This window comes from Balearica regulorum, chromosome Z (assembly GCF_011004875.1).
Source record: "Balearica regulorum gibbericeps isolate bBalReg1 chromosome Z, bBalReg1.pri, whole genome shotgun sequence".
NCBI lineage: Eukaryota > Metazoa > Chordata > Aves > Gruiformes > Gruidae > Balearica > Balearica regulorum.
Genome location: NC_046220.1, coordinates 11,476,967 through 11,491,297, shown reverse-complemented (window position 1 = coordinate 11,491,297; position 14,331 = coordinate 11,476,967). Strand labels below are relative to the sequence as shown.

Sequence of the window (14,331 nt, the reverse complement as noted above, 5' to 3'; positions counted from 1 at the left end):
CAAAATAAGTGACACTTTGCACAAAGCACTGATTTAAAAACACATATGGACAAGCCAGATGAGAAGGCACCCTGAAGAACACAGCATTCTAACACATAATGCATCAACAGAGAGTTTGATATTGCTAGTGCTCTCTGATGGATGGAGACCTTTAAGACAAATTAACAAAACTTAGAAGAGGCTTAGGAAGACAGATTAAGAACTTATCACCAGCTCTCACTTTCCTAAAGTCCACCCCTTGCCAGCTAGGGAAAAAAAAATACTAAAAAAATCCAACTCATCTAATTAGTTAAGTACAGACTTATGAAGATAAACTAAGATAATACTATGCTGTCTTTACTTAAAAACTGGACATATATTAAGGGGACAAAACACACTCTTTGATAAAAAGCAGCAAAAGGAAATAACTTTAGATTTGCATTGCTAAGAATGAGAACATACTTGGCCTACAAACACTGAAGGCAATGCCTCTAGACAGTTCAGTAGGCCACAGACTGTGAAAACTAATTATTACAATTAAATATCAAGAACATTAATTTCTCCAATGCTGATCTGGCACTGACACTATCTAATGACAGTGCTCATTTCCACAGGTGAATTCTAAGAAAGGGATTTTGTGCAGAAGTAAGGCCGTGAAACTTAAATGCTACCTTAATTAAAGAGAAGGAGGCAGGGGCTTAAACTCAGATTAGTTCACGTATCTGGTTTTTATTACAGCCCTGCAGAAAATTGCATCAGTGCAACTGTGCTGGCGGGATGGGATCCACAGCCTAGCTTGGCCACCAGGGACTGCTCCTTGTGGTCTCACAGCAGCAAAGTCAGCTGAAGACACGTGCTTCCCCCTCCTCCACTTCAGCCACCCATTTACATTGCAGTCCTTACTGAGCCACTGGAAATCACCACCATCCCTAGCTGTACAGATTCAGCTGGTTTTGTACATTCGCAGCAAACCAGAGCTCTGACTGACTCAAACTCAAAAATGCATGGGAAGCACCCTGCTTTTGTTTGCTTGTTTCGTGGTTCACATCTCTATTTTCTGTCAGCTTCACGGGTGACTGGGGCAGAAAGCAGCCGTGGGGGACTGGGACTCATCTGTGCTGGCTTTGTGACCGCAGAAGCTGCACCCTACGTGAAACTGAGCAATGACATGGCTTTGGCTCACAGACACAGCTTTCACAGATTCAAAATAAATCATGTTTGTTATACACAGCATAAAGCGATCAGCATTTGTCAGCATTTAAACCTGTTACTTTCAGTGTAAAATGGTGGCCCATTAAGTCCTTCAGTGAGAACGATATAAAACCATCTTGGGGACAAGGAATATCAAGCTGGCTAAAACTGGTTAAATACGTGACAGTGCTGGCTTTGCTTGGGAAGTGTCTCCAGAAACCCTCCCGCTGACCTTAACAACAGCTTTGGGGATTAATTTATTTAAAGATCTGTGGCACTCACCTAAAACAAAAATCTCTTCTCACTGTCCAACTGGAAGTCAGCTGGTTAATTTTACACTCAGATTAAGGTTAATACATCTTGGACACACTGTGAGATTCAGATTTCCTATCACTTATATGACACAAGAAAAAACAAGAAGAAGCAGACAAAGAAAGGTAGTTACATGGTTGTCTTTTGTCATCTTGATCAGTTGCTCCAAGGAGGCCTTAAGCTCATCTCCAGACATGGTAGACAGCACTACAGAATAAAACAGGGCTGCAAGCTCACGCATTTCTTCTTTGTTCGTGTTCATCAGGGTCTGCGGGAGTTTTTAAAAAACATAAAATATGGAAGCAGCTTCTTACACAGTCTGTTCATACAAAGCTTCAATACAGAAGCATAACTGTCATGCAGCTATGTAAGTAGTTCTTAACACAGAAATCACTCTTTAAACCGACAGCATTATCACTTACTGAGAAACAAAACCCTCAGTTCAGCATTCATTATACACTCAAAGTTTAAGAGCAATATCACCATCAGCCACAGGAGGACTACCCACCAGTTCTGCGTTAAACATGCTCATTGAATGCTTGGCCGAATTTTGTTTTCAGAGAAGAGCTGCCACATTTTGCATCCATACTGAGCTAAAAAGCCCTCTAAAGACACTATTTTTCCTGAGCTACTGGAGACTTCCATTTCCTTTTTATTAATCAAAGGGGAAAAAATACTCAAGAGTTTAAACCAGTTAAATCCAATGGTGACATTTAAAAAAAGGGTCCAGGAAATCACACCTCTAAATGCCAATTTATCCACTTTGTATTAGAGACCTTGTATTATCTAAATTGTTAAGAAGTTGAATTTGGGAAGCCTCAGGTCATGTGTTAAGATATAATCTTATCTCTGCCACTAATTTGATGTATAATGCAACACACTTGTGAAAAATTCATACCCAAATCTTTGAATGACTTGGGCCACCAAGAAGGCAGAAAAAATGAGCCAAGCAAACAAACAAGAAATGAAATCTCCCAGGCTCATGAAACATAACTCTAACTTAAACTCAATTTTCATCAGATCACATAGCTGACTTCTAACAAACCCCTGGACCTGCTCCTTCCACTTGACAAAGAGAAATCACACAAAGGATGATTTACAACACTACTTCTGGAACTAGGTAATATCAGTTACCACCCCTAGAAGCTTGATTATGCAAATGAACACCAGGCCAAAGAAAAAGATTTTCAAGAACTGATGAGCAATACTGAAAAGGAGAATGTTTTTAAGTCTTCTCCTTTGAGGTTCATACCTGCACTTAAATGAGATCTGGTAAACTGTATACAGTGCAGCACAGATATCAGCAGGAGAAATTATTAGAAAACATTCTAATTTTTCTTTAACTCAACCAAGTATTTTTTTCTGCCAGATTCCCTCAATGAAAGTGATGGCAACCTTTAAGAGCTTAGCAAATCCTGGACGCTTGAATCAAAACATGAAAAAGCAGAAAGTTGCCTGAGAGAAGAATCTAGGGAAAGCAGAATTCTCTTTGTCTTATTCCCAAGCAGGCTCCAGTTTATCTGTTTTTTTGTTTGAGGCTAATAAAAAAATAAAAAAACTTCCACAGAAAAGTCTCTAAAACAATTAGCAATCTAATTATTCTCATTTTCTGAGAAGCCACTCACATCTTTCCTCTGGAACATTCCCACTGTTAAACAGTTTTCATTTTTCTTTTGTTGATTAATGGATCTTCTGATCAAGGGGAAAAATTGACTGACCATACTAACAGGATCAATGACATAGACTACCCAGAACATGTAGGTCAATAAAAATCAGTAACACCAAAGAACCAAAAAATAATTTTCCCCATCCTGCTACATATAACATCTCATGAGGTGCTGACTGTACATAGAAATACCAGATTTCAAATTAAGTGTGTACTTGGAAATAATACTCAATTCCACCATGGGAAAATGCCAGATTTTGCTAATGCCACACACACCCCCCTCCACCCCGCCACCCCCCCCAAAAAAGGGTTTTCAGCATACCTTTATCCAATCCATTTTGTCTACAAATCTGGTAGCTAGTTTTTCTGGATACACTGAAACAACTTCTAGAAGACAATACATGACTGGCAAACCTAAACAGTAATTAAAGAATTAGGTTACTAAACAACTGCAGCATTTACAAAAATCTAACAATCAGTGATAAAAAGAGGTTAAGAGGTATCAGGCATTTCAAAGTATTCATTTGCAATTCACTAGGGATAACAAATAATACAGAATAAAAGGGTATAGTATTTCTCAGAAATATTAGGGAAACTAATAGAAGCAAGCATTCTGGTAGCAATTTCTTCTAAAGGCATTCAAGTGCTTTAAGACTACACTTGTCACTGATACGCTATAATCTGAGTGAGGAAGATACAGTATTCACTGGTGAGAGAGCTGTTACAGATAATGGCGTCTCAATTTTAATGCATTATGTCAAGTGATGCTGCAATTTTACTGTCCTGCTTCCTCCCACCTGCACAGCAGCATAGAAAAGAACAAGTTTAAACTGAAGAGTATATAGCCCGTGTTACAACTGTGATTGCTGCAGCCAAGTTAAAAACACCCGGTGTGGCGACTCATTCTAATAAGGGAAAACATTTTTTTCTTCAAGATGATGCTGCACACTGCTTCTTACCTCCAACACCAGCTAAGAGCTGCTGAAGAAGGCCAATATATACATGTACAGGGTTGGTTTCTACACTTTTTGAAGAGGAGGAAGAAGAGAAAGATATGTGGTTGCCAGACATGAGGTTTCTTATGTAACGTCCAATGGCTGGAGCATGATCTTGCATATCTGCCAAGCTCTGTGAGGTTGGCACCACACCTGCACTGTGAGCAAGACACATCCGCAGATACAGGACTATCTAAGTAGAGAAGAGAAAAACACAGGATACTGACTGCATGAGCATTTGGAAAACCATGGAGGAGACTAAATAAAAGAGCAGGGAGCATGCTGTATTTAATGTAACCAAACCAAGACAGTTTCTTCTTCAATCAAATCTAGACAGAAGAGTCAGCATGGAGTCAGGAACAAATAGAAAGCACAACAAGTCTTAGGACCAGTTTCTGCAATACGCCTGTGTAAGCAGACAACCCTACAGTGCCTGCATCACTCTCAAAAAATTAAATCATACACAGATTTTTCATTTATCATCAGTTGATGCAATCTCCTTGCAGGCAGTTCAGCCCGTATCCTGTATCAATTTGGCATGCATACAAATGCAATTCAATGCATTGCTAATACAGATCTTGCATCACAGCTGCTGAGTTTGTGTCTACAGATCACTGAAGCCAGGGAATCTGCTATGAAAAGAACAGCCTCAAGGAGTATAATGGGACTTTTGCACAGGATTGCCAGTTTCTCCCTCTGAGAAGCTATTACATTAGGTATGCTGTAGAAAGCAGTGGAGCCGCCCTCTCGGGAACATTCCTCCCACCCCTTTTGAAAATCCTTTCAGGCTGCTGTTTAAGGATGGACAGTTAAAGGATGGCCAGTTAATCCCAACATCTGTTTAAAAGAGGAATTTTAGAATGCAGGGTGACTTATGGTAACTGTTAGCTTCTTATACTGTCCTCTAAATAAATAACGGTACACATATCCAAGGAAGTAAATCCAGACAATTACCTCTCCAAATGTGGCAGGATTGAAAGGCAACGCTGCAGTTCCAGTCATATATTTAGCTGGAGTTTTCATTCGGTGAGAGGCCTAAACAACAGAATATATTAAGACTGGAACAGTCAGACCCATGAACTGCAGAGATGTTGGAAAGGTCAAGGAAATTTTGCTGATGTAACTATGTTTATATTCCACTTAGCAACTGAAAATGTTCAACAGTTCTATAACAACAAGGGCACAGTGCACTTGATAATAATACACTTTAGGTCCATCAACTTTACATCCCTATGAACTCAGAAAGTGGCAACCCCGAATTCAGGAGAGGGAACAGCAGGGGAGGCTGGAGGACAACATTAGAGTTTAAAAACACAATACTTCCAAGCTCGGAGGTGTCCCCGCTGAGAGGCAGCCAGGAAGCTTGGAAACAGCAGCTCTGCCTGAAGAGGCTGCAGAGTACCCAGGCTTTGCCAGTGCTTGGAGCAGGTGCACTGTGCTGCACCAGCCAAGCCCAGGGAGTCTCTCAGACCCTGCTACCTGCTAGGTAGAAGGCTGCTGCAGCAAGTAACTCCTTTCCATGGAAACGTTAGCTTTGACAAGCAGGAATATTCCAGCAGAAAAACACCCCAACAGAAGGCTTCCAATAACACCCACTGCAAACACTGCAGAAAAGCGGTATTCTCTAGGCGCTATGCACATTAGTGCTAGGGCTGGATTCAGCAAGGCAGCCTTGCATCTGAATAAACACACAAGGCAGTTGCACAGAAGTCAACATATTGTCAGATCTCTTAACATGCTGAGATCTTTTGCTGCACTGGAACTTCAGTGACATCCAGAACTACTAGCAAAAACCTGAATTAGCAAACCAGAAGATGATTCACTTGAAGAATGGGTTCCCATCCATACTCAGCAGATCAGGCCCTACTCTTTCACATATACTTTCTTGCAGAGCGAGAGAAGGATCATACTAACTCGTGCAGGAAAGCCATTTTGCATCTCAGTCTGCTGTGCCCGTGGCTTTGGTTTGCATACAAACTTCTCAAACATCTCCAACACTTGCAGATTATTCATGGTATATTCACACTTTCATGGAAAATTCACACTTTGAGATAACTAATCAAAGAAATGTACCTCAGGGATTTTTTAACATGCCTTCAGATGATGTAAGGAAGATCTGAAAAGTGCTCAAAAATTGTTTTCAATTCACCCAGGACTGAAAGAATCTTGGTTTTCCCAGCAGTGATTAAACTAGCCTAATCCATGACAGAAGTCACATTACAGAAGTCAAGGAAAATTTAAAAATTAACTGCAAGGGGACAGACATTTAATAGTGTTATCTAAAACTCAATCTTGCTTTCTTAATTTTTTACATCTATCTGAATAACCAGTATTTTGGACAAAAGCAAATTTTTTTCATAAAGCTTCAAATACTTCATATACTAGCAGAGTAGAACAGTGAGTACAACAGCAGAGTATACAACATTTCACAAGAAATTTGTCATGCATAAGAGTTTTCCTATCACAGACCTCTTGCAAAACCAGATGTGCTCCAACATTAAATACTTCTGACTTTTTTTTAAAAAGCAGGCTATCAGAGGAAAAAAGAAGTAATGTGACCTTTCACATAATCTTTATAGTTTATAAGCCTAGCATAGCTACCATACACAGAAGTATAATACAGACTAGATTTTAACACCTCTACAGATGATCTCTCCATGCAAACAGTGAGGGTAAACTCAGTGTACAGTTTTTGGCATATCATTCCACTGGACTCATGAAAGGTTATTTACATGGCCAATATTTCCACAGATTGCAATGATGATGAATAATTAAGCCTTTAAGTAAACAAACCAGACTTCTCCACTTGTTCTAGTATGTCCTTTCTTGGCCTGGAATCTTTTTTTCTGGTTTATTATACTAGCCCAACCAGAGGGTGATCTTCCTATTCCTTCAAGAACATGTCTGTGAGCAAACTGTGTTTGTGAAACATGCTGGATTATCATCCTTGAACACTGGATTCCTTGCTTCACGCATCTTCTGCACAAACAGTATCAATGCAAAATAATCCCTTTGTTAAAGGATCTGCCTCTTTGTTATTTAACAGTTGGATCTCTTGCAATTATTGCCAGCAGAAGATAACAATGAGTGCTAATCTTGGCAATGCAATACTATGTGTGGTCTTCACTGTGATTTTAGCTAACTCTTCCTCGGGGGCGGTGAGGGAGACAGATCCAAAGGAAGGGAAGACCACACTCAGTACATGCCTGAGCATCAGGCATGTATTTGTCCTTTACTGGGACAGAAGCACTGTACCTTGTCTTGAATGTAATGGACCATTTCAGGGAAGGCAGGCATCTGCTTTCCAGAACTCTCCTTTTCATTTTTACCAGGAAATGTTCTCAGCACCCGCTGGGCTTCTCCATGTACCTCCTCCCGCCTTTCAGAAGAAAAGATGAAAAACAGACGTTACTTGCACAGAACAAATGGCCTTTAATGAGCAATAAGCTATCTTGGGAAGCTGGGGGAGAGAGAACAGTTTTTAAATGAGACGTATTTTTTTGAAAGGAAGGGCAAAAAAGTTTGCATTAGAACTTTTAATGATTTGTTTATTTTAGAGAGGGCGAAGAAATAAGATAGTGATGGGTGGCCACTGCAAAACAGTCTGGATCAGCCCACTTCTGCTCCTCTTACATCCTGCTAGTGTTCACCAACAGTTCCCGGTTCCCACATCCTTGTTTTCCTATCTGGTCCTCCTCCCCATCACCTCCTATATTCAAGCTTCAGCTGACACCTACCAGGTTTATTGCTATCTACTTAGCAGATCAACTCCTGAAACAGAGCTTACACTGCAATGGCAGAGCGGCTTGTTGCAATTGATCTGTTCAGCTTTCCTGAGTTACACAATAGCTACTAATGTCTAAAATTGAGCAATTAAAGTAAGTTGGAAAAAACCCCACCGCTTAAATTGCAGTAACAGAAAACTGCAAATGAAATGATTACTGTAATTTAATGAGTCGACTACTCCCCAGCAGAGAGTGGCAACTCTCACAAGTGCATGCTCCTGACTATTTGCAAATACAAGCTAAAAATAGACTGATAGAATTTGCCAGGAAAAAATAATTTCTAACCACTGTAAAGGTGATTTCAGTTAATGCGTTTTTACTTTGCAATTGCAATTAATCATTAACATGAAGTGCTTTAGTGACAGCAGTTAATCTGAAACAAGAAAAAGAATTCAAGCCAAAGACTACCATAAGGCACAGTAACAGTTCTCCACAAAACTGTCAAGAATGCCCCTATGTAAAGGTTAATTTCCCAATTATTATATTTGATATTCAGTGAGTGTGTTTTTATGTACATACATACACACATATATATGCATTCATATTTCATCCAAATATATATTGGATGCAAATACATATGTGTGTGTATGAAAATAACTTAAAAAAGGAAAACAACTTACGGGTCTCCTGCAGCTAACAGGAGTAAGTATCTGGAAGGGATATGATCTGGAGGGAATACTGTGCTAGCAAATTTCACAGCCACTTGACGTACTTGAACTTCAGGCTTAAAGAGAAGAAACACAAACATATGGTTGAGTTTTAAATGAACACACTAATGACCTGCACTCTCTATTTGTAAATTATCAGTTATCTCTTTTGTCCTCTGGTACTAACATGACTCAAAGAGTTAAGACATTTTGAGACACTGTTCTTGCTAACTCTTCATAAGGCAGGAGATGGGGAAAAGAAAAGCTAGCTTCTCATATACACATAAGTGGAGAATGACATGTTTAATTAAATATACACACAATTTTGGGAATCATAAATCAAGGTTATCGCTAATTCTTACAGATCTGAACTGCCCCACCTAGGCAGTTTTGAAATGAAGAATGACATACATCATCCATCCACACAAAACAGAGCTGCGCTTAGAAGCAGCACAGCCAGAGGTGAAAAAGAAACATTAGGTTAGGGTGGTCGTTCTCTCTGCTGGGTTCAGTCAGTCTCAAAATGGTATTGCCTGGACCTAGATCGCTCGAGCACCCAGGCAAAAGAGTCAACAGCATGAAAATAGTATCCTACACATTTATAACTACAGTCTCCTACACATATACCTCTGCAGCCACCCTGAGTACCCATGCAAAGACAGAGTATACAAAACCCACTCTGTCTGAAAACTCAGACCTCTGGGGAATTCCGAACACAAACAAGATACTCAGTAAAGTAACAGAGTCAGTGAAGTGTGGCTTCCTCTGGATTAGTCTCTCGAGGCTGAGTTCCTGGGGAGATTCCCAAGTGCCTTGTAATGTCAGAAATCACACAGCACACTGAAATCCCCACTTAGCAGTGAATGATCCTTTTTACCAAACTATTGCTTTCACAAAGAACTTCACAAGATACTGTCCTGAAGCACCTGCTTTTCCTAGGAGGAAACTCTGGGAAACATACAGTGCAATCGCAATGGCTTTGTCTCTTTGCAAAACAGAATACAAACAGAAAATTGCATTGTCACCCTTCTTGCAGCCACTGTACCACATTAGAAATATTTCATCTGAGCATACACTCCCCCTTTACCCACAGAAGCCAATACATTCAGTAAGAAAAGGGAAACCTGTTCCAAAAGTATACAACAGGAAGTGTCAGGAAACAGGAAAACAATTAGTAGTTCTTTTTTAAGGTAGTTAATTTTGACTCCACTGAAAATACCTTTATTAAATAAGAAGCTACAAGAGCTTCCATCAGGGTACGCTGGGCTCCTTCCAAGTTACTGTATGCTCCAACCATCATAGACAAGGCCTCCTGAATGGCAAGCCTAGTATCAGCATCTTCCTACAGTACAAAACCAAAAGTTTTCACTTTACAGTGTGCAGTGACAAGAATTAAGCAAAACCAACACAAAATATTAACAATTTCCCAAAGCCCTGTCAGCACCCACCTTGCATAAAGCTTCAAAAAACTGTTGTACCAGTGCTATATCCTTGGTAAAGAGCTGAGGCATTCGGCTGAAACAAGATATTTTAATTCATGAAGTTTCTGGGTTTTTTAAATTGAAATGCTTCACATTTCATTGGTCTTCCCCTCATCCCACGTTTTAACTGTCAAATAAAACAGAGCCAGCACAGAAAGTTTGCTCTACCTTAACCATTTCCACCATGGAACAGCACAATCCCCCTTAACACAGTCTGGAAAGCCAGATATTCTATGGACAATCACTTACATCACCAGCATACCACTGAACATATCACTTGTCTAGCTTCATACCCTCTGGTCTTTTCTGTACATTCCTTAAATTTATGTTTCTGGCAATCCAGAAAGTGGAACCATTTCTTAAATTCTGTGCATAATTCATGAGCTGCCATTAATCACTGCTAGAGAAGCTATCAGCTAAAAACATATTTCTTTTTACACCTCTGGAGATGTCACAAGAAGAATGCTTTTATCTGCACTGTATGCTCAATTGCAAAATTGGCAGGTGGCATAAAGCTTGCTGCTGATAAATTAAGAGATTACGCTGGAAAAATTATTCAATATTCCATTGCTTAAATGGCACTTCAGTTACCTGGAGAGCTTTCCAACCGCTGAATATGCCATTGACAGCAGTTTCGAATCCTTGAATGAAAAAACAATAAATAAAATTCAGCAAAACCAGAAATACATAAAGGCATATTTTTTATCATTAAACATTTACTTTCAATCCAGTCTCCAAAGTGCTCAAGCAGGCTTTCATGGACAAAGAATCCTGGAACATAAAACAATTGTATCCAAAAATAAAAGCATTACACAGGAACAGAGAGAGCATGCTTTTCTACAAGAAACAGAAAATTACAAATGGTGACAAAATGTAAGTCTCCCTTCTGGTCTCAGCTAATCACATTTTATTCCAAGAGAGACAGCTAAGGAGATTCAGCAAATATATGAAACAGTAGCAAAAGGACAGTAACCTTACACTGGCCCTGAACAGCAGCTTTAGACAAAGGAAGCTATTTGTCCAATGGATCCTGCAGATGACCGATGCAGCACATTTATATATGGGCTGACTTCCTCCTGAACACTCCTTCTTCATGCCCTTCCCAATGGTAGGGGAGGCCCATGCATTCAACACTGACTCAGGCCAGAAGGTCACATCCAACAGTTCAAATGAACCAGCAAGAGGATCAAAGCTGCAGAAGAGGTGGACTGTAACATCAGCACTTCCTAAGATACATGTAGGAGTATCATGGGGAATTTGCCTTCTGAAATGGCCCTGAAAAAACCTCTTTGGGCAGACTGGCATTTGCAGTTCTGTTTGTAACACCCTTCCCATAGCAATACCATCCCTGGACAGGAGGGAAAGTATTACAAGCAGGTCTATACAACTGCTTATCACAACAGGGTATACGCCTGGAGCTGAGGCCCCTGTGTGCTCCAGAGTAATGAGTAACAGCAGCTAGATGCTAGTTTGGCCTCACTCTTTAGATTACCAACACTATTATTTCCTGAGACTTTTGCAAATAGTGTCCAAGCACCTATCCACAGCTGTTAAATAAATAAAACAGTTTTCCTATATATCCTTTTAAAGTATTTGCTTCTCTTCCAACAACATTTCTTAAAAAGTATCCTTTGGTAGCCATCTCAGGCAACTACTACAAAGAGATTTATCAGTTTCCATCATAAAGGTCTTTCTTTTTTGCTTGTATTCATATGAAGAATTATAACTCTATAGTAAAAAACCTTTCAGCTTACCTCTTTGTATTCATTGATCAGCTTTGTAAGTCCATTTAAAAGCATTGGACCTAACGGCTTTATTTTACTTTCTGGACAACTGCAATTAGAGACACCAACAAACAAAATATTATCTTTTGCACCCCTTAAAAGTATCTTCTCTCAGTATCACTTTTTCTCAACTTTGTTAAACTGAGAAATGACAGCTTAATGTGTGCAAGCACACACAAATTTCAAGATTAAGGAAAAAACCCTACTTTCTGTGAGTTTTAGTACTCTTTCTTTGCCCTTAGTTCAGTTACATATTTAGTAAACAGAATGGCTTCTAGGCAAATAGCTAAAAAACACAGTGCTCACTCTGCATTACTTACATGATACAAATATGATGCACAAACTGCAAGGACAGACTTCTCAGTTTTGCATTCGTGTTTGCACCAAAGAGTCCATCATAAACCACCTGGTCAAAAGGAATAGAGAGCAGATCAGAGACTGTCTTGCCTCATTTTCAAAGGTTTTCTAATTCCCTTTCTTCTTTAAATACTTTCATCAGTAACAATGCTTCCCTCCGCTAAGTACTGGAGGAACTGTATTATCAAGCTCATTAGGAAGGGCAGCTTTGGAACTTAAGCATTACCTGAATGTTAGCTGGGAACGTTTCTGCAGCTTGCCTGGATCGCAGAAGATGAGGAACTATCTTTAATTTAACACGGGTGCTGACTGACTCTCGTTTCATTTCTGGTTTCAGAACAGATCCCTGTTGGAAACAGTTGAAATAATATAGTGCATCTTTGGACAACAGTACTTTTAAGTTAGCTAAATTACCTTCTACTGCAAATCAGAACACACTGGGACAGAGAAAAAAATTATTCAATAGCAAAAACGTTCAGTGAAAGCAGAGATCAAAGGAAGTGATACATTTAAGAAATATATATATGTCTTCTCCAAATAAAATAAGGCAACTAAAATTACAGATTCGGAAATTAAACAGGTATGCAAGTCTGAAGGCAAATCTTACCTCCTTGGTTTTCAGTGGTATATCCCCAAGATACACTTTATACATTTTATTGATGATAGCAGGATTGTTCCAGTCAATTAAACTAAAGAAAAAAAACACATTGAATACCAACATGTTACAATTCCGACCTTTGATTACTTTTAAACATATATGTGTGTCCTGGTTTCGGCAGGGATAGATTTAATTTTCTTCCTAGCAGCAGGTATAGGTCTGTGTTTTGGATTTAGGATGAGAATAATGTTGATAACACACTGATGTTTTCAGTTGTTGCCAAGCAGTCAAGGACTTTTCAGCTTCTCAAAACAAGAAGGCCATGGTGCACAAGAAGCTGGGAGAGGATAGCCAGGACAGCTGACCCAAACTGGTCAAAGGGATATTCCATACCATATAATCTCATGCTCCCTATATAACTAGTGGTTGGTGAAGAAGTGGGGCAGCTCAGGAACTAGCTGAGTATCGGTTCTGGGTGGGGAGCAATTGTGCTGTGCATCACTTGTTTTGTATGTTATTATTATTATTACCATTATCATTATTATTGTTATTATCTGTCCTATTAAACTGTCTTTATCTCAGCCCACAAGTTTTACTTTTTTTTTTTTCTTTTTCAATTCTCTCCCTCATCCCACTGGGAAGAGGGAGTGAGCGAAGGGCTGTGTGGTTGTTTTAGCTGCCAGCCAAGTTAAACCACAACAATGCGTTCTACAGCATTTCACATCATATTCATATTCTTCTCAGAGTTTTAACAGACTTCTAATCACTCCTCCCACATCCACATAATATATAATCATGAAGAATGTGAAGTGATTACAAATTTCACCTACAAATTCTGACAATATAATTCCAAATAATTTGTAAGAAACCTACATGCTCCCTTCTCTCCCACTGAAACAACACATATAAACCATGGTAGTCTACAGATTGAATTCAGAATGATCATCTGTTAATAAATTTCTCCACATTCTTCAACCCTGGTGCTTTGGCATTTCAACAGAGAAGAGGGTATTTTTAATTCTAGGACTATTTCATCTTGGTCTCTCAGACAAACCTGCCTGCCCACGACAGCCATCTAATGCTGGCTATTGATGAGACTATTTGGAACACAGACACGTACCCAAAAAACACCCCACAGAAAACAAAAAGTTAAGCATGCATGCTTCAAAAAAGTGGAGGAGACAGAACCATTGCTTTCTTTCAGTAAAGCAACAGATTTCCAAACAAGTGGGCTGTGAACCAGCATATTTAGCATAAAAGACATTTAACATTGCACATACATTTTGTCCACACATGTATTTTGCTCTCCAGGCAAACAATACCAACACAAAGGGAAAGATGAGACAAGCAGCAACGGAGAGATTGCCTTCCTTAACCAGGCTGTCGTTGCTTACTAGAATCATCTCCCCTGCCACAACTGAGGCACATGAATAGACTTGAATGGAGATGGTTTCACATTACGTATTTGACTCCAAGTTAAATAGTCCTATACTTCTAGTAATACAGAAGCCACCCACACATTTCAAAGGCAGGCCT

At 39.4% G+C, this 14,331-nt stretch overlaps 1 protein-coding gene across 3 annotated transcripts in view; it reads right to left on the bottom strand.

The window, feature by feature from the left end:
* ECPAS (Ecm29 proteasome adaptor and scaffold) overlaps positions 1 to 14,331 on the bottom strand; it is a 67,937-nt gene that overhangs the window by 30,071 nt on the left and 23,535 nt on the right. For all 3 annotated transcript variants that reach the window (XM_075739562.1, XM_075739561.1, XM_075739563.1), the window contains exons 8-20: positions 12,805 to 12,886; positions 12,424 to 12,543; positions 12,161 to 12,246; positions 11,811 to 11,889; positions 10,648 to 10,697; positions 10,024 to 10,090; positions 9,795 to 9,917; positions 8,549 to 8,652; positions 7,399 to 7,522; positions 5,098 to 5,178; positions 4,108 to 4,336; positions 3,471 to 3,562; positions 1,616 to 1,750 (exon numbers count right to left, since the gene is read on the bottom strand). In XM_075739562.1, coding sequence (XP_075595677.1) covers positions 1,616 to 1,750; positions 3,471 to 3,562; positions 4,108 to 4,336; positions 5,098 to 5,178; positions 7,399 to 7,522; positions 8,549 to 8,652; positions 9,795 to 9,917; positions 10,024 to 10,090; positions 10,648 to 10,697; positions 11,811 to 11,889; positions 12,161 to 12,246; positions 12,424 to 12,543; positions 12,805 to 12,886 — 1,372 coding nt within the window. The remainder of the gene's footprint in view (positions 1 to 1,615; positions 1,751 to 3,470; positions 3,563 to 4,107; positions 4,337 to 5,097; positions 5,179 to 7,398; positions 7,523 to 8,548; positions 8,653 to 9,794; positions 9,918 to 10,023; positions 10,091 to 10,647; positions 10,698 to 11,810; positions 11,890 to 12,160; positions 12,247 to 12,423; positions 12,544 to 12,804; positions 12,887 to 14,331) is intronic.